This window comes from Salvelinus namaycush, chromosome 26 (assembly GCF_016432855.1).
Source record: "Salvelinus namaycush isolate Seneca chromosome 26, SaNama_1.0, whole genome shotgun sequence".
Taxonomy (NCBI): Eukaryota; Metazoa; Chordata; class Actinopteri; order Salmoniformes; family Salmonidae; genus Salvelinus; species Salvelinus namaycush.
The window spans coordinates 40,830,999-40,854,458 of NC_052332.1; the positions used below are offsets into that span (position 1 = coordinate 40,830,999).

At 45.7% G+C, this 23,460-nt stretch overlaps 1 protein-coding gene across 1 annotated transcript in view; it reads right to left on the bottom strand.

Moving 5' to 3' along the window:
• Window positions 1-17,711, bottom strand: part of trpc4a (transient receptor potential cation channel, subfamily C, member 4a) — a 129,552-nt gene extending 111,841 nt beyond the window's left edge. The window contains exons 1-2 of the mRNA XM_038964806.1: window positions 17,553-17,711; window positions 16,999-17,217 (exon numbers count right to left, since the gene is read on the bottom strand). Coding sequence (XP_038820734.1) covers window positions 16,999-17,217; window positions 17,553-17,711 — 378 coding nt within the window. The remainder of the gene's footprint in view (window positions 1-16,998; window positions 17,218-17,552) is intronic.
• Window positions 17,712-23,460: the final 5,749 nt, after the last annotated feature.

A 23,460-nucleotide genomic window follows, 5' to 3' on the forward strand; every position in this document is an offset into this window, starting at 1 on the left:
CCTGTTTGGAGAGCTCCTTTGTCTTCATGATGCCGCTTGCTTGGTGGTGTCCCTTGTTTAGTGGTGTTGCAGATTCTGGGTGTCACGAACGTCGTCAGGGAAATGACCGGACCAAGGTGCAGCGTGGTGAGCGTACATTTATTTTTATTTATGAATGTCGCCAACAAAAACAAGAAACAACAAAACAAACGTGACGCTGACTAGGGCCATACAGGCCACTAACACAGACAACTACCAACAACTAAGGTGGCAAAACAGGCTGCCTAAGTATGATTCTCAATCAGAGACAACGATAGACAGCTGTCCCTGATTGAGAACCACACCCGGCCAAAACATAGAAACAGAAACATAGAAATAAAGAAACTAGATCACCCACCCTAGTTACACCCTGGCCTAACCAGAATAGAGAATAAAAGCCTCTCTATGGCCAGGGCGTGACACTGGGGCCTTACAGAAGAGGTGTATATATATATATACTGAGATCCTGTGACAGATCATGTGACACTTAGATTGCACACAGGTGGACTTTATTTAACTAATTATGTGACTTCTGAAGGTAATTGGTTGCACCAGATCTTATTTAGGGGCTTCATAGCAAAGGGGGTGAATAGATATGCACACACCATGTTTCCATTTAAAAGTTGGAGTAATTAAAAAATATATATATATTCATTTCACTTCACCAATTTGGACTATTTTGCGTATGTCCATTACATGAAATCCAAATTATGATCCATTTCAATTACAGGTTGTAATGCAACAAAATAGGAAAAACTCCAAGGGGGATGAATACTTTTTCAAGGCACTGTACATAGTTTGTCATATGGTATTTTGGTAAGAAGCCAATTTGGCATTTGCTCAGGACATTGTTTTCACTGAGGAAATGTTGTAGTCTGTTGTTGATGATACTGCAGAGGATTTTTCAAAGATTGCTGGTGATGCAGATTCCACGGTAATTATTGGGGTCAAATTTGTCCACTTTTTTGGATTGGTTCCAAACATTGGGGAAGATGCCAGAGCAGAGGATGTTAAAGACTTTAAGTATAGCCAAATGGAATTTGTGGTCTGTATAATTTATAATTTCATTGAGGATACCATCAACACCACAGGCCTTTTTGGGTTTGAGGGTTTGTATTTTGTCCGGTAGTTCATTCAAATAATTGGATAATCCAGTGGGTTCCGGTAGTCTTTAATAGTTGATTCTAAGATTTGTATTTGATAATGTACAACGGCAAGAAAAAGTATGTGAACCCTTTGGAATTACCTGGATTTCTGCATAAATTGGTCATAAAACCTGATATAATCCTCATCTAAGTCACAACAACAGACAAACACAGTGTGGTTTAACTACTAACACACAAACTATTGTATTTTTCTTGTCTATATTGAATATATCATTTGAACATTCACAGTGTAGGTTGGAAAAAGTCTGTGAACCCCAAGGCTATTGACTTCTCCAAAAGCTAATTGAGGTCAGGAGTCTGTTAACCTGGAGTTCAGTCAATGACATGAGATTGGAGATATTGGTTAGAGCTGCCCTGTAAAAAAAAAAAACTATTATTGCATCTCACAAGAAGCATTGCCTGATGTGAACCATGCCTCGAACAAAAGAGATCTCTGAAGACCTAAGATTATGAATTGTTGACTTGCATAAAGCTGGAAAGGGTTACAAAGTATCTCTAAAAGCCTTGTTGTTCGTCAGACAAATTGTCTATAAATGGAGAAAGTTCAGCATTGTTGCTACTCTCCCTAGGAGTGGCCATCCTGCAAAGATGACTGCAAGAGCACAGCGCAGAATGCTAAATGAGGTTAAGAAGAATCCTAGTGTCAGCTAAAGACTTACAGAAATCTCTGGAATATGATAACATCTCTGTTGACGAGTCTACGATACGTAAAACACTAAACAAGAATGGTGTTCATAAGAGGACACCACGGAAGGAGCCACTGCTGTCCAAAAAACATTGCTGCACTTCTGAAATCCGCAAAAGAGCACCTGGATGTTCGACAGCGCTACTGGCAGGATATCCTGTGGACAGATGAAACTACAGTTGAGTTGTTTGGAAAGAACACACAACACTACGTGTGGAGAAAAGAAGTCACAGCACACCACATCAAGATCAAAACTTCATCCCAACTGTAAAGTATGGTGGAGGGAGCATCATGGTTTGTGGCTGCTTTGCTGCCTCAGGGCCTGTATAGCTTGCTATCATCGACGGAAAAATGAATTCCCAAGTTTATCAAGACATTTTGCAGGAGAATGTAAGGCTATCTGTCCACCAATTGAAAGTTAAACAGAAGTTGGGTGATGCAACAGGACAACGACCCAAAATACAGAAGTAAATCAACAACAGAATGGCTTCAAGAGAAGAAAATACACCTTCTGGAGTGTCCCAGTCAGAGTCCTGACCTCAACCCGATTTGAGATGCTGTGGCAAGACCTCAAGAGCGGTTCACACCAGACATCCCGAGAACATTGCTGAACTGAACTAGTTTTGAATAGAGGAATGGTCCAAAATTCCTCCTGACCGTTGTGCAGGTCCGATTTGCAACTACAGAAAACGTGTGGTTGAGGTTATTGCTGCCAAAGGAGGGTCAACAAGTTAATAAATCCAAGGGTTCACATACTTTTTCCACCCTGTACTGTGAATGTTTACACGTTGTGTTCAATAAAGACATGAAAACGTATAATTGTTTGTGTGTTATTAGTTTAAGCAGACTGTGTTTGTCTGTTGTTGTAACTTAGATGAAGATCATATCAAATTGTATGACCAATTTACTTAGAATTCCAGGTAATTCCAAAGGGTTCACATACTTTTTCTTGCTACTGCCATTTCATCTTTGTTGTAGAGTCGAAAACATTTGAGAAATGGTTTATCCATACATCTCCATTTTGGATAGATAACTCTTCGTGTTATTGTTTGTTTAGTGTTTTTCCCAGAAGTGTCTAACTTAGATTCTATGGATTCTTCATTTACTTTGAGCTGATTTCTGATGTGCTGTTCCTTCTTTTTGCAAAGTGTATTTCTGTATTGTTTTAGTGATTCACCATACTGAAGGCATAGTCTCAGGTTTTCTGAGTCTCTATGTGTTTGGTTGGATAGGTTTCTCATTTTCTTTTTGATGGTTTTGCATTCTTCATCAACAATTTGTCATTGCTGTTAATGTTCTTTGGTTGTCTGCCTGACATTTTTAGATTTGATAGTGCAGCTGAAAAGGTAAAATATACTGTTTAGGCTTTCTACTGCGAAGTTTACACCATCAGTTATTGTCCAGGAAGTTGTCTAAAAGGGATTGGGTTTGTATTAATAGTATGCAGTTCCTTTGGATTTGATGCCTCACGATTTAATATTGCTCTGTTCAAGTAGACTGTGTTTTTGCTGTGATCTGATAGGGGTATCAGTGGACTGAAGGAACGCTCTGAGAGTCTCAGGATTGAGGTCTGTGATATAATCATTTACAGAACTACTGCCAAGTTATGAGCTGTAGGTGTACCTACTGTAGGAGTCCCCTCGAAGCCTACCATTGACTATGTACAGACCCAGCGTGCGACAGAGCCGCAGGAGTTGTGACCCTTTTTGTTGGTTGTTTTGTCGTAGTTCTGCCTATGGGGGCATATGGGGGAGGGAATGCTGTCATCTCCAGGTAGGTGTTTGTCAGCCTGTGTGTTGAGGGTGTCGGGTTCTTGTCCAGTTCTGGCATGTAGGCCACCACAGACTAGTACATGTCCCTGGGCCTGGAAATGGTTGATCTCCCCTTCTAGGATGGAGAAGCCGTTATCATTAAAGTATGGGGATTCTAGTTAGGGGATATAGGTAGCACACAGGAGGACATTTTCTCTGTTGAGATCATTTCCTTTTGAATTTTTTGCCAAATGTAAAATGTTCCTGTTTTGACTAATTTAATAGAAAGGATTAGGTCTGATCTATACCAAATTAAAATACCCCCTGAGTTTCTACTTTATGTGACACCTGGTAGTTTGGTGGATGGGACTACCAGCTCTCTGTAACACTCTCTCTCCTCTCTCAATAGATGAGATGTACTTTCTTCTCGCTGCCGATCTTTCTATCTAATCCCTCTCTCTCTCTCTCTCTCTCTCTCTCTCTCTCTCTCTCTCTCTCTCTCTCTCTCTCTCTCTCTCTCTCTCTCTCTCACCCTCCCTCTCTCTCTCTCTCTCTCTCTCTCTCTCTCTCTCTCTCTCTCTCTCTCTCTCTCTCTCTCTCTCTCTCTCTCTCTCTCTCTCAATAGATGAGATGTACTTTCCTCTCCGATAACCTTTTAAAGTAATAGATGAACCACTCTATACAGTTCAGGGAAATTCAGAGGCACAGCAGCCTATTCTCTCTCTCTCATTATGTAGCAAGGAGGTAGAGGAACAATCACTGTGTCACAAGTCAGCCGCTGGTGTATACTGTGGCCCATTAAAACTACATCAGGATTGGTGGGTCCCCTAACTACATCAGGATTGGTGGGTCCCCTTGAGCTAATGTAGGCTAATGCAATTAGCATGAGGTTGTCAGTAACAAGAAAATTTCCCAGGATATCGACATATCTGATATTGGCAGAAAGCTTAAATTCTTGTTAATCTAACTGCACTGTTCAATTTACAGAAGCTATTACAGTGAAAGAATACCATGCTATTGTTTGAGGAGAGTGCACAGTTTTGAACATGAAAAGTTATTAATAAACAAATTAGGCACATTTGGGCAGTCTTGATACAAAGACTTTAACAGAAGTACAATGGTTCATTGGATCAGTCTGAAACTTTGCACATACACCGCTGCCATCTTGTGGCCAAAATCTAAATTCCAGCTGGGTTGGAATAATACATTATGGCCTTTTTCTTATATTTCAAAGAAATGCAAAAAAAATATACAGATTTTACCAGATCTAATGTGTTATATTATCCTACATTCCTTTCACATTTGCATGTCCTTGCTTCAGGGCCTGAGCTACAGGCAGTTAGATTTGAGTATGTCATTTTAGGCGAAAATTTAAAAAAAGGTACTGTAAAGAGACGAAACCCTGACGACAGTTTGGAGCGAATCACCTGGTCGTTATCTCTCTCTGTCCATCTGAGTAAATCCAAAAAGCAGTGTCCATCTCTCTCTTCTCTCTCTCCACTCACTCATTCACTCTCTCACACACACTTTTTAACCCTCTCTTTCCCTTTTACTCTGGCTTTCACCCTGTCCTTCACTGGCTCTCTCATTTTCACTTAATCTCAGTCTCTACCCCTCCAAACTGAGATAACAACATGGGAACCAACAAACCCCTGTGGCCCTGGCTGACAGTTGGCGTAACAACATGGGAACCAACAAACCTCCGTGTCCCTGGCTGACAGTTGGCGTAACAACATGGGAACCAACAAACCTCCGTGTCCCTGGCTGACAGTTGGCGTAACAACATGGGAACCAACAAACCTCCGTGTCCCTGGCTGACAGTTGGCGTAACAACATGGGAACCAACAAACCTCCGTGTCCCTGGCTGACAGTTGGCGTAACAACATGGGAACCAACAAACCTCCGTGTCCCTGGCTGACAGTTGACGTAACAATATCAGTGTGGATGAGGAGCAGGGATTTCAGCATTAACATATTGTATTAGTGTGTGTGTGTCTCACAGTATTAGCATATTGTGGCAATTGTGATTGTGTTTGATTAATTAAAACCCACGCAAACACTGGTGGTCCCTGAGCAGGTGCTGAGAGAGAGAGAGAGAGAGAGAGAGATGGAGACAGAGTGGGAGAAAGAGAGAGACAGATAGAGGGAGATGGAGAGAGCGGGTTACACAGAGCGAGTGAGAGTGAGCGGGTTACAGAGAGAATGAGGGGGAGAGAGTGGGAGAAAGAACGAGACAGAGCGAGGGAGACAGAGAGAGCGGGTTACAGAGAGAACGAGGGGGAGAGAGTGCGAGAAAGAACGAGACGGAGAGAGCGCGAGGTTTACTGAGAGAAACAGAGAGAGAGCAACAGTCTTCTTCAAACAGTAATCAGTAGCTTCATCTCCTGTTTCAAGAACACCACCTGGACAGGACACTAGTCTATCTCCTGTTTCTGTAGCGTGAGGCAGCTTGATGTACAGTACACTACCTGGACAGGACGCTAGTCTATCGCAGGCCACTACCCCAATCTATCCCCTTAATGCTGAGTGCCAAGCAGAGACACATCGGGTCCCACTTTTATCGTCTTTGGTATGACTCTGCCAGGGATCAAAACTCCCAACCTTCCAATCTCAGGACGCACACTACCCACAAGGCCATTGAGTTGTTTTCCCACAGCTCTAAGTACAGACTCCTAAACATTTCCCCACACCTGTAAGTGATAGCGGCAGGTAGCCTTGAGGTTACTGGTTTCGAATCCGTGAGCCGACAAGGTGAAAAATCTGTTGCTGTGCCCTTGAGCAAGGCTGATAACACGATTTGCTCAAGGAGCGCTGGACAATGGTAACCTTGGTTGTGACCCCACTCTCCAAGGGTGTCTCAGGGGGAACCCACTGGGGCCACACTGGTTGTATCAATGTTGTTTCCACGTCATTTCAATGAAAGTTCCCTGAAACCAACGTGCGATTGGCGTTTGTTGCCAGTGGCGGGTTGGGATGGACAAGAAATACATGTCCATTTCACACTTGTACACGTGTGTAACAGGACTAGGGGCTGTTGCGGTGACCCCAGTAAAATTCCATGTGACTGTTGAGTCACGGTAATCTCCTCTTATGCACTCTGGACATGTGTTGGTAGTACCCAACTCTCTAACGGCATTTAAAAAATAATAATTTGGTTGCTAATGCCCTGGTACGCAGGGCTCTATTGTCCCTCCATCAGGTCCTAATGCCCTGGTACGCAGGGCTCTATTGTCCCTCCATCAGGTCCTAATGGCCTGGTACGCAGGGCTCTATTGTCCCTCCATCAGGTGCTAATGCCCTGGTACTCAGGGCTCTATTGTCCCTCCATCAGGTCCTAATGCCCTGGTACTCAGGGCTCTATTGTCCCTCCATCAGGTCCTAATGTCCTGGTACTCAGGTCTATATTGTCCCTCCATCAGGTCCTAATGGCCTGGTACTCAGGGCTCTATTGTCCCTCCATCAGGTCCTAATGGCCTGGTACTCAGGGCTCTATTGTCCCTCCATCAGGTCCTAATGGCCTGGTACTCAGGGCTCTATAGTCCCTCCATCAGGTCCTAATGCCATGGTACTCAGGGCTCTACTGTCCCTCCATCAAGTCCTAATGGCCTGGATCTCAGGGCTCTATTGTCCCTCCATCAGGTCCTAATGCCCTGGTACTCAGGGCTCTATTGTCCCTCCATCAGGTCCTAATGGCCTGGTACTCAGGGCTCTATTGTCCCTCCATCAGGTCCTAATGGCCTGGTACTCAGGGCTCTATAGTCCCTCCATCAGGTCCTAATGCCATGGTACTCAGGGCTCTACTGTCCCTCCATCAAGTCCTAATGGCCTGGTACTCAGGGCTCTATTGTCCCTCCATCAGGTCCTAATGACCTGGTACTCAGGGCTCTATTGTCCCTCCACCAGGTCCCAATGGCCTGGTACTCAGGGCTCTATTGTCCCTCCATCAGGTCCCAATGACCTGGTACTCAGGGCTCTATTGTCCCTCCATCAGGTCCTAATGGCCTGGTACTCAGGGCTCAATTGTCCCTCCATCAGGTCCTAATGGCATGGTACTCAGTCCTCTATTGCCCCTCCATCAAGTCCTAATGGCCTGGTACTCAGGGCTCAATTGTCCCTCCATCAGGTCCTAATGGCCTGGTACTCAGGGCTCTATTGTCCCTCCATCAGGTCCAAATGGCCTGGTACTCAGGGCTCTATTGTCCCTCCATCAGGTCCTAATGCCATGGTACTCAAGGCTCTATTGTCCCTCCATCAGGCCATAATGCCATGGTACTCAGGGCTCTATTGTCCCTCCATCAGGTCCTAATGGCCTGGTACTCAGGGCTCTATTGTCCCTCCATCAGGTCCTGATGGACTGGTACTCAGGGCTCTATTGTCCCTCCATCAGGTCCTAATGGCCTGGTACTCAGGGCTCTATTGTCCCTCCATCAGGTCCTAATGGCCTGGTACTCAGGGTTCTATTGTCCCTCCATCAGGTCCTAATGGCCTGGTACTCAGGGCTCTATTGTCCCTCCATCAGGTCCTTAATGCCCTGGTACGCAGGGCTCTATTGTCCCTCCATCAGGTCCTAATGGCCTGGTACTCAGGGCTCTATTGTCCCTCCATCAGGTCCTAATGGCCTGGTACTCAGGGCTCTATTGTCCCTCCATCAGATCCTAATGGCCTGGTACTCAGTGCTCATTTGTCCCTCCATCAGGTCCTAATGGCCTGGTACTCAGGGCTCTATTGTCCCTCCATCAGATCCTAATGGCCTGGTACTCAGTGCTCATTTGTCCCTCCATCAGGTCCTAATGGCCTGGTACTCAGCGCTCATTTGTCCCTCCCTCAGGTTTGTCCCTCTAACCACTCTGACATCAATGCAAGTTCAATCTAAAATCACATCAAGCACTGATCATCAAAACAGTATTGTGCTTCTAAAGCTCACCTCACTGTGATGGATCAATGTGAAGAAAGTAGTTTAACAGCAGGTTGAAACTGAGTGGAAAACATGGTCGTAGTGGATGTTGTTTCAAAGCCTAACACAATGAAATGGGACAGTGCTTTCTTTTTTATGTTAATTAACCTTTATTTAAGGCAAGTCAGTTAAGTCGTTGATGTTGTTTCAAAGCCTAACACAATGAAATGGGACAGTGATTTATTTTTTATGTTAATTAACCTTTATTTAACGAGGCAAGTCAGTTAAGAACAAATTCTTATTTACAATGACGGCCTAAGGTGATTAATTCAAAAATCCTCATATGCATAATAGAGCTCATGCATATGGATAGACCTATTTATGAGCCCCACACACACAAAAAAAAACACAGAATTAAAATAATGATTTATCCTTTATAAAATACATAGCTTACTGTATATATGGCAGAAAAACAAAGAATTTAAAGATTTGGTACATAATTGGTTTTGCCTATAGGCTACTCCAAAATTAAACTAATTCTATTTAATATCACCTTTCAGTGTGGACTGTATTATGATGCATACTGGATGGACTGGTTACCTCATGCTACGCTCCAAACTTTCTATCCATGAGTCTGGGAGAGCTTGAGGACGTATAGGCCTAGGCGATGCTATTGTTTCGTTGATTGTGCAGGGCGGCTTACAGAGTTAGCCTACAATTATAGTGACTTTGTATTTGATATTTGAATAGCCTAGTTATAGGGAATTTTTTATATTTTCAGAATTAATAAAGGACACGTTAATTAACTTTAGCTAAAGAATATTTCACCACCATGCGCTTCCATCTCCTCCTCGCTCGCCTTCATTTCTTTCTTGAGCGCGCAGAGAGAGGGGGCTGACAATAGTTTAATGAAATATGTTTTGTTGTGAAAACATGTTACTATCGATGTTCCCCAACTGATTTGAATTGGTTTCCCAAATGAAGCACTGGGAAGCTGCAGGAACAGGGTTGGAGATCCCATGGCATACAAAGTTTGGGTGGGAATATCACCTGTTGTGCATGTCATGTTTTGTCTTTGATCTTCATGTCTTGTCCCTGTGCTTCCCTCTGCTGGTCTTATTAGGTTCTTTCCCTCTTTCTCTCTCTATCGTTCCGTTCCTGCTCCCAGCTGTTTCTCATTCTCCTAACGACCTCATTTACTCTTTCACACCTGTCCCCTATTTTGCCCTCTGATTAGAGTCCCTATTTCTCCCTCTGTTTTCCGCTTCTGCCTGGTCGGATTCTTGTTTGATGTTTGCTGTTCCTGTGTCCTTGTTCCGCCCTGTCGTGTTCTTTGCCTTCTTCAGATGCTGCGTGTGAGCAGGTGTCTATGTCAGCTACGGCCAGTGCCTTCCTGAAGCGACCTGCAGTCTGTGGTCGCGTCTCCAGTCGTTCCTCTCTATTGACGAGAGGATTTGACCATTGATAATATCCAGGAGAATCATTATTTGTTTATTACTGGAATAAAGACTCTGTTACTATTACGTCGCTTTTGGGTCCTCATTCATCAGCATAACAGAAGAATCCGACCAAGATGGACCCAGCGACTATGGATTCTCTCAACACTGCCGTCGAGTTCCAGGGAGCAATGCTCGGCAGACACGAGCAGGAATTGTTTGCTGCTCGTCATGCCGTTGAGACCCTGGCCGCTCAGGTCTCCGATCTCTCTGGACAGTTTCAGAGTCTTCATCTCGTGCCACCAGCTACTTCCTGGTCTTCCGAGTCTCCGGAACCTAGGGTTAATAACCCACCATGTTACTCTGGGCAGCCCACTGAGTGTCGCTCCTTTCTCACCCAGTGTGATATTGTGTTCTCTCTCCAGCCCAACACGTACTCAAGAGAGAGAGCTCGGATCGCTTACGTCATATCACTCCTTACTGGTCGGGCTCGGGAGTGGGGCACAGCTATCTGGGAGGCAAGGGCTGAGTGTTCTAACGATTATCAGAACTTTAAAGAGGAGATGATACGGGTTTTTGATCGTTCAGTTTTTGGGAAGGAGGCTTCCAGGGCCCTGGCTTCCCTATGTCAAGGTGATCGATCCATAACGGATTACTCTATAGAGTTTCGCACTCTTGCTGCCTCCAGTGACTGGAACGAGCCGGCGTTGCTCGCTCGTTTTCTGGAGGGACTTCACGCTGAGGTTAAGGATGAGATTCTCTCCCGGGAGGTTCCTTCCAGCGTGGACTCTTTGATTGCACTCGCCATCCGCATAGAACGACGGGTAGATCTTCGTCACCGAGCTCGTGGAAGAGAGCTCGCGTTAACGGTGTTTCCCCTCTCCGCATCTCAACCATCTCCTCCCACCGGCTCAGAGACTGAGCCCATGCAGCTGGGAGGTATTCGCATCTCGACTAAGGAGAGGGAACGGAGAATCACCAACCGCCTTTGCCTCTATTGCGGTTCTGCGGGACATTTTGTCATGTCATGTCCAGTAAAAGCCAGAGCTCATCAGTAAGCGGAGGGCTACTGGTGAGCGCTACTACTCCTGTCTCTCCATCAAGATCCTGTACTACCTTGTCGGTCCATCTACGCTGGACCGGTTCAGCTGCTTCCTGCAGTGCCTTGATAGACTCTGGGGCTGAGGGTTGTTTTATGGACGAAGCATGGGCTCGGAAACATGACATTCCTCTCAGACAGTTAGGGAAGCCCACGCCCATGTTCGCCTTAGATGGTAGTCTTCTTCCCAGTATCAGATGTGAGACACTACCTTTAACCCTCACAGTATCTGGTAACCACAGTGAGACCATTTCCTTTTTGATTTTTCGTTCACCTTTTACACCTGTTGTTTTGGGTCATCCCTGGCTAGTATGTCATAATCCTTCTATTGATTGGTCTAGTAATTCTATCCTATCCTGGAACGTTTCTTGTCATGTGAAGTGTTTAATGTCTGCTATCCCTCCTGTGTCTTCTGTCCCCTCTACTCAGGAGGAACCTGGTGATTTGACAGGAGTGCCGGAGGAATATCATGATCTGCGCACGGTCTTCAGTCGGTCCAGAGCCAGCTCCCTTCCTCCTCACCGGTCGTATGATTGTTGTATTGATCTCCTTCCGGGGACCACTCCCCCTCGGGGTAGACTATACTCTCTGTCGGCTCCCGAACGTAAGGCTCTCGAGGATTATCTGTCTGTTTCTCTCAACGCCGGTACCGTGGTGCCTTCTTCCTCTCCCGCCGGAGCGGGATTTTTCTTTGTTAAGAAGAAGGACGGTACTCTGCGCCCCTGCGTGGATTATCGAGGGCTGAATGACATAACGGTTAAGAATCGTTATCCGCTTCCCCTTATGTCGTCAGCCTTCGAGATTTTGCAGGGAGCCAGGTTCTTTACTAAGTTGGACCTTCGTAACGCTTACCATCTCGTACGCATCAGAGAGGGGGACGAGTGGAAAACGGCGTTTAACACTCCGTTAGGGCATTTTGAATACCGGGTTCTGCCGTTTGGTCTCGCTAATGCTCCAGCTGTCTTTCAGGCATTAGTTAATGATGTACTGAGAGACATGCTGAACATTTTTGTTTTCGTTTACCTTGACGATATCCTGATTTTTTCACCGTCACTCGAGATTCATGTTCAGCACGTTCGACGTGTACTCCAGCGCCTTTTAGAGAATTGTCTCTACGTGAAGGCTGAGAAGTGCGCCTTTCATGTCTCCTCTGTCACATTTCTCGGTTCTGTTATTTCCGCTGAAGGCATTCAGATGGATCCCGCTAAGGTCCAGGCAGTCAGCGATTGGCCCGTTCCTAAGTCACGTGTCGAGTTGCAGCGCTTTCTTGGTTTCGCTAATTTCTATCGGCGTTTCATTCGTAATTTCGGTCAAGTGGCTGCCCCTCTCACAGCTCTGACTTCTGTCAAGACTTGCTTTAAGTGGTCCGGTTCCGCCCAGGGAGCTTTTGATCTCCTCAAGAAGCGTTTTACGTCCGCCCCTATCCTTGTTACTCCTGACGTCACTAAACAATTCATTGTCGAGGTTGACGCTTCAGAGGTGGGCGTGGGAGCCATTCTGTCTCAGCGCTTCCAGTCTGACGATAAGGTCCATCCTTGCGCTTACTTTTCTCATCGCCTGTCGCCATCGGAACGCAACTATGATGTGGGTAACCGCGAACTGCTCGCCATCCGCTTAGCCATAGGCGAATGGCGACAGTGGTTGGAGGGGGCGACCGTTCCTTTTGTCGTTTGGACTGACCATAAGAACCTTGAGTACATCCGTTCTGCCAAACGACTTAATGCACGTCAGGCTCGTTGGGCGTTGTTTTTCGCTCGTTTCGAGTTCGTGATTTCCTATCGTCCGGGAAATAAGAACACCAAGCCTGATGCCTTATCCCGTCTCTTTAGTTCTTCTGTGGCTTCTACCGACCCCGAGGGGATTCTCCCTGAAGGGCGTGTTGTCGGGTTGACTGTCTGGGGAATTGAGAGACAGGTAAAGCAAGCACTCACTCACACTGCGTCGCCGCGCGCTTGTCCTAGTAACCTTCTGTTCGTTCCTGTCTCTACTCGTCTGGCTGTTCTTCAGTGGGCTCACTCTGCCAAGTTAGCTGGCCATCCCGGCGTTCGGGGTACGCTTGCTTCTATTCGCCAGCGGTTTTGGTGGCCTACTCAGGAGCGGGACACGCGCCGTTTCGTGGCTGCTTGTTCGGACTGCGCGCAGACTAAGTCAGGTAACTCTCCTCCTGCCGGTCGTCTCAGACCGCTTCCCATTCCTTCTCGACCATGGTCTCACATCGCCTTAGACTTTATTACCGGTCTGCCTTCGTCTGCGGGGAAGACTGTGATTCTTACGGTTATCGATAGGTTCTCTAAGGCGGCACATTTCATTCCCCTCGCTAAGCTTCCTTCCGCTAAGGAGACGGCACAAATCATCATTGAGAATGTGTTCAGAATTCATGGCCTCCCGTTAGACGCCGTTTCAGACAGAGGTCCGCAATTCACGTCACAGTTTTGGAGGGAGTTCTGTCGTTTGATTGGTGCTTCTGTCAGTCTCTCTTCCGGGTTTCATCCCCAGTCTAACGGTCAAGCAGAAAGGGCCAATCAGTCGATTGGTCGCATATTACGCAGCCTTTCGTTTCGAAACCCTGCGTCTTGGGCAGAACAGCTCCCCTGGGCTGAGTACGCTCACAACTCGCTTCCTTCGTCTGCTACCGGGCTATCTCCGTTTCAGAGTAGTCTTGGGTACCAGCCTCCTCTGTTCTCGTCCCAGCTCGCCGAGTCCAGCGTTCCCTCCGCTCAGGCTTTTGTCCAACGTTGTGAGCGCACCTGGAGGAGGGTCAGGTCTGCACTTTGCCGTTACAGGGCGCAGACTGTGAGAGCCGCCAATAGACGTAGGATTAGGAGTCCTAGGTATTGTCGCGGTCAGAGAGTGTGGCTTTCCACTCGTAACCTTCCCCTTACGACAGCTTCTCGCAAGTTGACTCCGCGGTTCATTGGTCCGTTCCGTGTCTCTCAGGTCGTCAATCCTGTCGCTGTGCGACTGCTTCTTCCGCGACATCTTCGTCGCGTCCACCCTGTCTTCCATGTCTCTTGTGTCAAGCCTTTTCTTCGCGCCCCCGTTCGTCTTCCCTCCCCCCCCCCCGTCCTTGTCGAGGGCGCTCCTATTTACAAGGTACGAAAGATCATGGACATGCGTTCTCGGGGACGTGGTCACCAGTACTTAGTGGATTGGGAGGGTTACGGTCCTGAGGAGAGGAGTTGGGTTCCATCTCGGGACGTGCTGGACCGTTCGTTGATTGATGATTTCCTTCGTTGCCGCCAGGGTTCCTCCTCGAGTGCGCCAGGAGGCGCTCGGTGAGTGGGGGGGTACTGTCATGTTTTGTCTTTGATCTTCATGTCTTGTCCCTGTGCTTCCCTCTGCTGGTCTTATTAGGTTCTTTCCCTCTTTCTCTCTCTATCGTTCCGTTCCTGCTCCCAGCTGTTTCTCATTCTCCTAACGACCTCATTTACTCTTTCACACCTGTCCCCTATTTTGCCCTCTGATTAGAGTCCCTATTTCTCCCTCTGTTTTCCGCTTCTGCCTGGTCGGATTCTTGTTTGATGTTTGCTGTTCCTGTGTCCTTGTTCCGCCCTGTCGTGTTCTTTGCCTTCTTCAGATGCTGCGTGTGAGCAGGTGTCTATGTCAGCTACGGCCAGTGCCTTCCTGAAGCGACCTGCAGTCTGTGGTCGCGTCTCCAGTCGTTCCTCTCTATTGACGAGAGGATTTGACCATTGATAATATCCAGGAGAATCATTATTTGTTTATTACTGGAATAAAGACTCTGTTACTATTACGTCGCTTTTGGGTCCTCATTCATCAGCATAACAGTGCAGGCTGCATGCTCGTCAAACAGTTGATGGTGGAGTGAAATAACCGAGTAACCTACCTGGCATTATTGACAAACGAACCGGCGGGAAAAGCGGCCTCCATTTGCAATTCCGGTGCATAGGCCTACAGATTAAATAGATTTTTTCCTGACGGTTTTATTTTATAAACGGGCCATTCATAATCGATTTGACATTTTAGACTAGATTAAATTGAGAATAGTCTGATAGGTGAAAATATGATCACCTGATGAGAGAACAGCTGTGTAAAGCCTGAGACAAGGAACAGACAGCAAGCTTTTTTTTTTTACAACTTTTTTAAATCATCAATAGCCTATAGTTGCATCATACAGCCCATATATGTATTGATTTCTAAGACTTTCTAAGGTTTGTATCATTCGCAACTAAAGTTGCCAAATAACTCTAAATCTGGCACATAAAGTAGGACCTGTTTCAAATGATTACTTTTATGCTCAACATAGTCACTTCATATCCAACATAGTCACTTCATATGCAACAAAGTCACTTCATATGCAACATAGTCACTTCATATGCAACATAGTCACTTCATCGCTCTGGAATGGGGGAAATTTTATTTTTATTTTATTCAGCTAAGCTCAATTATATTCTTCTTACTATAAAATCATATACTATAAAATAATAGTATGGGACTTATACACATATATTGTCTGCTGAATGAACAAGGCTACAGCCTATGGCATGGAGAACAGCCAGATAACATGCAGTAGGCCAACTGATTGTCTGTACTTCTGAAATACATTTTCTTCATATTACAATGTTTATTTAGACCTGATGTCACGACTTCCGCCGAAGTCGGTCCCTCACCTTGTTCGGGCGGTGTTCGGCGGTCGACGTCACCGACCTTCTAGCCATCACTGATACATTTTTCATTTTCCATTGGTTTTGTCTTGTCTTCCGTCACACCTGGTTCCAATCCCATCAATTACACGTTGTGTATTTACCCCTCATGTCCTTGTCGGAGATTGTTTATTGTAAGTGTTTGTGTACGTATGTACTGGTGTGTATTTACCCCTCATGCCCTTGTCGGAGATTGTTTATTGTAAGTGTTTGTGTACGTATGTACTGGTGTGTATTTAACCCTCATGCCCTTGTCGGAGATTGTTTATTGTAAGTGTTTGTGTACGTATGTACTGGTGTGTATTTACCCCTCATGCCCTTGTCGGAGATTGTTTATTGTAAGTGTTTGTGTACGTATGTACTGGTGTGTATTTAACCCTCATGCCCTTGTCGGAGATTGTTTATTGTAAGTGTTTGTGTACGTATGTACTGGTGTGTATTTAACCCTCATGCCCTTGTCGGAGATTGTTTATTGTAAGTGTTTGTGTACGTATGTACTGGTGTGTATTTACCCCTCATGCCCTTGTCGGAGATTGTTTATTGTAAGTGTTTGTGTACGTATGTACTGGTGTGTATTTACCCCTCATGCCCTTGTCGGAGATTGTTTATTGTAAGTGTTTGTGTACGTATGTACTGGTGTGTATTTACCCCTCATGCCCTTGTCGGAGATTGTTTATTGTAAGTGTTTGTGTACGTATGTACTGGTGTGTATTTAACCCTCATGCCCTTGTCGGAGATTGTTTATTGTAAGTGTTTGTGTACGTATGTACTGGTGTGTATTTACCCCTCATGCCCTTGTCGGAGATTGTTTATTGTAAGTGTTTGTGTACGTATGTACTGGTGTGCGTCGGGTTATGTTTACCCATTGATTTTTATTATTATGTTTCCTGGGTGGTTTTTGTAATGAACTGCGCCATTGGAAACACAGTTAATTCTCTCCTGCGTCTGACTTCCCTGCCGTCAGTTAAAAACACCCCTTACACTAAAATAAATAATATACTTTTTATATGTAGATGTTCCAAAGGCGTGCATTAGCATCTCCATGACGCTTGTATCCACGGAGACATGGAGATGCTAAACATGTTTATGTTCATTAACGGTCAATTACCATGAGTCTTTTGCGTGACAATAACCAGCTGACAAAATATCCGCCACATCACTAAACAGGACAAATTTAAGGCCCAACAATGTATTACTACTATCAGCCCTCCTATCAGCCCCCCTCTTGTGGTTGAGAAGCAGTTCCACCCCCCCCCCCCCCCCCCCCCCCCGCCACCCCCTCCTACCTGCATGCCTCCGCTGGATTTCTTGTGGTTGAGAAGCAGTTCCACGGCCCCCACCACCTCTTTGCGGATGGCGTGCAGCAGAGCGTCACCGACATACACGTTAAAGCTCAGCAGTAGTTCTATGATCTCCAGGTTCTCATTCTCTATGGCGATCAGCAGAGCTGTGCGGCCTAACGGGTCTATACAGTTAATGTTGATCTTGAAGTAGATCTCAGCCTCCTGTGGAGAAGGGATAACGATAGGATAACTCAGGGATGGTGTGACAATAATTGGGAAGGGATGATAATGGAAATTCCGTATCATAATAATTATCATGGTAAGTTTGATAACCAACATTGAAGGTAAACTTATTTGAACTCTTTTGAAGAAGTTATTTATTTTCATCAACCTTTAATTGAAGGTGCTGACCATCAATCCACTGAAAACTTCCCCACACACACACACACACACACACACACACACACACACACACACACACACACACACACACACACACACACACACACACACACACACACACACACACACACACCCGTCCGTCCGTCCATCCCTACCTCCAGAGCCTGTTTGACGCTGCCGTAGTCTCCCTTCTCCACGGTTCCCAGATAGGCCTTCTCCAGGGAAGACAGCTCCGACTCAGACCGGACGATCCGCAGAGGGATACGGTCCCGGTACGAGGAGCTGTCTGTCCGCCGGTAGTACAGCTGAGACATCTCACCTCACCTCAGCTTTTACGGCAGGTGCTGTTGTGGGTCCTGCTGTGGCTAGGGCATCACAGACTGTAGCGGGACAGAGAGGGCATGAGAGGGGCAATGAGAGAAGCCCAAAATATGCTGGGTGAGAAATACATTGAGAGATAAGGTGTAGGGTTGATATAATCAAGTATGACTTTATTAGTTGTGGATATTGTGTTGTATATTGATGGTTGACACTACCAAAACAAAAGGAGCAATAAAGAGTGAGAACGAAAGAAATAGAGAGGGAGGGAGGGAGAGAGATAGAGGGAGGGAGGGAGAGAGAGATAGAGGGGGAGGGAGAGAGAAAGATAGAGGGAGGGAGAGAGATAGAGGGATGGAGAGAGAGATAGAGGGAGGGAGAGAGAGAACGAAATAAATAGAGAGAGAAAGGGGGGAGAGAGATAGAGGGGGGGAGAGAGAGAGAGATAGAGGGAGGGAGAGAGAGAGAGATAGAGGGAGGGAGAGAGAGAGAGAGAGAGGGGAAGAGAGAGAGAGAAAGAGAGATAGAGGGAGGGAGAGAGAAAGAGAGAGAGGGAGTGAGAGAGACATAGTCCTGAGCAAATTTCAAATTGGCTGCTTACCAAAATACCATTTGACAGACCACGTATATACACTGGACACCCTTATTGACAGACAGACAAACAAACAAACAAAGCAAAACAAAAGCAACGTCTTCTCATGCTTGTTGATATCAAAAAAGCTTTGACTCAATTTGGCATCAGGGTCTGCTATACAAATTGATGGAAAGAGGTGAGGGACGAAAAACACATGATAATATAAAATGAATGTACACAAACAACAAGTGTGCAGTTAAAATTGGCATTAAACACACATTTCTTTCCTCTGGGCCGTGGGGTGAGACAGGGATGCATCTTGAGCCCCACCCCCTTCAACATGTATGTCACCCTACTAGAATCTGAAGTCAAATGTCTACTGTTTGCTGATGATCTGGTGCTTCAGTCCCCAAACAAGGAGGGCCTACAGCAGCACCTAGATATTCTGCACAGATTTGGGCCCTGATAGTGAGTCTCAATAAGACAATAATAATGGTGTTCCAAAAAAGGTCCAGTTGCCAGGACAACAAATAAAAATAGCCTTCGAGCAGAGAAGTAATTATACCTACCTCGGCCTAAACATCAACATCACAGGTAACTTCCACAAGGCTGTGAATGATCTAAGAGACAAGGCAAGAAGGGCCTTGTATACCATCAAAAGGAACATTAAAATCGACATCCCAATAAGGATCTTACTAAAAATACTTAAATCAGTTGTAGAATCCATTGCCCTCTGTGGTTGTGAGGTCTGGGGTCCACTCACCAACTAAGAATTCACCAAAAATGGGACAAACACCCAATTGAGACTCTGCAAGCAGATTTCTGCAAGAATATATTTTGTGTACAACACAAAATCCCAAACAATGCAGAGCAGATTTAGGACACGCTAAATCCTGAAAAATAGCTGTCAAATTCTACAACCACCTAAAAGGAAGCAATGCACACATATTCCACAACAAAACCCTCCCCTACAGAGAGATTAACCTGGAGAAGAGTCCCCTCAGCCAGCTGGTTCTGGGGCTCTGTTCACAAACACAAACAGACCCCACAGAGCCACAGGCCAGCAACACAATTAGACGCAACCAAATTCTGAGAAAGCAAAAAAGATAACTTTTGACACACTGGAAAGAATCAACCAAAAACAGAGCAAATTGGAATGCTATCTGTCCCTAAACACAGCGTCAAAATACCTGACCACTGTGACTGACCCAAAATTAAGAAAATCCTTGACTATGTACAGACTCAATGAGCATTGCCTTGCTATTGAGAGAGGTCGCCATAGGCAGACATGACTCTCGAGAGAAGACAGGATACGTGCCCACTTTCCAACAAAATTAGGTGCCAACTGAGCTGCACTTCCTAACCTCCTGCTAACTGGATGACCACATTAGAGATATATATATATATTTTTCCCACTGATCATACGAACCCACGAAGAATTTGAAATCAAATGAAACATTAATAAACTCTCATAGCTGTTAGGTGAAAGAGCGCAGTGTGCCATCACAGAATTCATATGTGTGGCCCGTTGCCATGAGGAAAGAGCAACCAGTGGAGCACAAACATTGAAAATACCACTAATATTTATATTTATTTATCTTCCCCCACTATTCGTACCTCAACAATTGGCACATTGCTAAAAGACTGTACATAGCTGATAATATAACACTATGTCTCTCTCTCTCTCTCTCTCTCTCTCTCTCTCTCTCTCTCTCTCTCTCTCTCTCTCTCTCTCTCTCTCTCTCTCTCCCCCTCCCTCTATCTCTCTCTCCCTCCCTCTATCTCTCTCTCTCTCCCTCCCTCCCTCTATCTCTATCTCTCCCTCCTTCTATCTCTCTCTCTCCCTACCTCTATCTCTCTCCCTCCCTCTATCTCTATCTCTCCCTCCCTCTATCTCTATCTCTCCCTACCTCTATCTCTCTCCCTCCCTCTATCTCTATCTCTCCCTACCTCTCTCTCTCTCCCTCCCTCTATCTCTATCTCTCCCTCCCTCTATCTCTCTCTCTCCCTACCTCTATCTCTCTCCCTCCCTCTATCTCTCCCTCCCTCTATCTCTATCTCTCCCTACCTCTATCTCTCTCCCTCCCTCTATCTCTATCTCTCCCTACCCCTCTCTCTCTCCCTCCCTCTATCTCTCCCTCCCTCTATCTCTATCTCTCCCTACCTCTATCTCTCTCCCTCCCTCTATCTCTATCTCTCCCTACCTCTCTCTCTCTCCCTCCCTCCCTCTATCTCTCCCTCCCTCTATCTCTCTCTCTCCCTCCCTCTATCTCTCTCTCCCTCCCTCTCTCTCTCTCCCTACCTCTATCTCTCTCTCTCCCTACCTCTATCTCTCCCTCTTCCTGCCTCTCTCTCCCCCTCTCCATCCCTCCCTGTCTTCCTCTCTCTCCCTACCTCTATCTCTCCCTCTTCCTCCCTCTATCTCTCCCTCCCTCTATCTCTATCTCTCCCTCCCTCTATCTCTCTCTCTCCCTCCCTCTATCTCTCTCTCTCCCTCCCTCTATCTCTCTCTCTCTCTCTCTCCCTCCCTCTATCTCTCTCTCTCCCTCCCTCTATCTCTCTCTCTCCCTCCCTCTATCTCTCTCTCTCCCTACCTCTATCTCTCTCCCTCCCTCTATCTCTATCTCTCCCTCCCTCTATCTCTCTCTCTCCCTCCCTCTATCTCTCTCTCTCCCTCCCTCTATCTCTCTCTCCCTACCTCTATCTCTCTCTCTCCCTACCTCTATCTCTCTCTCTCCCTACCTCTATCTCTCTCTCTCCCTACCTCTATCTCTATCTCTCCCTCCCTCTATCTCTCTCTCTCCCTCCCTCTATCTCTCTCTCTCCCTCCCTCTATCTATCTCTCTCCCTCCCTCTATCTCTCTCTCTCCCTCCCTCTATCTCTCTCTCTCCCTCCCTCTATCTCTCTCTCCCTACCTCTATCTCTCTCTCTCCCTACCTCTATCTCTCTCTCTCCCTACCTCTATCTCTCTCTCTCCCTACCTCTATCTCTATCTCTCCCTCCCTCTATCTCTCTCTCTCCCTACCTCTATCTCTCTCTCTCCCTACCTCTATCTATCTCTCTCCCTCCCTCTATCTCTATATCTCCCTCCCTCTATCTCTATCTCTCTCCCTCCCTCTATCTCTTAAAATGTCTATCTTTTAAAAACATTTTTGAGTGCAATGTTTACTGTTACTTTCTAAAGAAAAATTGTTGATCTTGTTAAATGTGTTTTTTCTCAATTTTGTTTCTTGTTTATTTCACTTGTGTTTCATATCTAAACATATGTTTCCCATGCCAAAAAAGCCCCTTTGAATTGAATTGAATAGAGAGATAGGGGGAGAGAGAGAGAGAGAGAGTGGTGAATAGAAAGATGGGGGGGAGAGAGTATAACAGATTGGACAGGTATAATATGGAATTGGTCAAGCCTACTCTCAGAAAGACAATAGGAGGCCTTTTGACCACACTGCCTGTTACACCTATCAATTCCTGTCATAGCTCCACCATGGCATTGAGGTAGCAGTATTGTTAGGGGTTCGCTTGGAATTGGTTTTCCCGATAGCCTATAACACCACACATCAGAACTAAGAAGAGCAGAGCTCTAAATTAACTTTTATGTTTGGTAAAAAGTTAAGAGCACCAGAAAAAGAGATTAGTTCAAATATATTCTATAATAGGAGTCACGACTCCCACTGAAGGGGGCTCCCCTGCCTGTTCGGGCGGCGCTCGGCGGTCGTCGTCGCCGGTCTACTAGCTGCCACCGATCCCCTTTTCCTTTTCTGTTTGTTATGTCTTATTGGTTGCACCTGTCTCTTGTTTAGTTTTGATTCAGGACTATTTAAGCCTGTTAGGCCCGCCTGTTTTTGTGCGGATTTGTTTTTCTGTTAGTCGGGGTTGTTGCGTATGGTGTTCCTGTCTGTTTTGTGCCCTGTGTTGGGTTGGACATGTTTTGTTATTCGCCTGTTGTTTTGGGCGTTTGTGTTGGATGCTGCAATAACGGATAACGGTTTTCCCATTATCCTCTGCTCTCTGGGCTTGACTCCGCACCCACCACTCCAGGCTCTGTGACAATAGGCCTAATGAAAATCTTACTTTTGAAACACATTCTCCTGGAGAACCTATCCAGGACTAGGATCTCTTTTACTTTCTCCCAGTGCTATCTGATACCATAGACCTACCGATACCCTAAACCTACTGGAGCTACTGATACCCTAGACCTACTGGACCTACTGATACCATAGACCTACTGATATCATAGACCTAATGGAGCTACTGATACCCTAGACCTAATGGACCTACTGATATCATAGACCTACTGATACCAAAGACCGACTGTTACCATAGACCTACTGATAACATAGACCTACTGATACCATGGACCTACTGATACCATAGACCTACTGGACCTACTGATACCATAGACCTGCTGATACCATAAACCTACTGATACCATAGACCTACTGATACCATAGATCTACTGATACCATAAACCTACTGATACCATGGACCTAATAATACCATAGACCTACTGATACCATGTACCTACTGATACCATAGACCTACTGATACCATGGACCTAATAATACCATAGACCTACTGATACCATGTACCTACTGATACCATAGACCTACTGGACCTACTGATACAATAGACCCACTGTACCTACTGATACCATGGACCTACTGATAACATAGACCTACTGATACCATAGACCTACTGGACCTACTGATACCATAGACCTACTGATAACATAGACCTACTGATACCATGGACCTACTGATACCATAGACCTACTGGACCTACTGATACCATAGACCTGCTGATACCATAAACCTACTGATACCATAGACCTACTGATACCATAGATCTACTGATACCATAAACCTACTGATACCATAGACCTACTGATACCATGTACCTACTGATACCATAGACCTACTGATACCATGGACCTAATAATACCATAGACCTACTGATACCATGTACCTACTGATACCATAGACCTACTGGACCTACTGATACCATAGACCTGCTGATACCATAAACCTACTGATACCATAGACCTACTGATACCATAGATCTACTGATACCATAAACCTACTGATACCATGGACCTACTAATACCATGGATCTACTGATACCATAGACCTACTGATAACATAGACCTACTGATACCATAGACCTACTGATA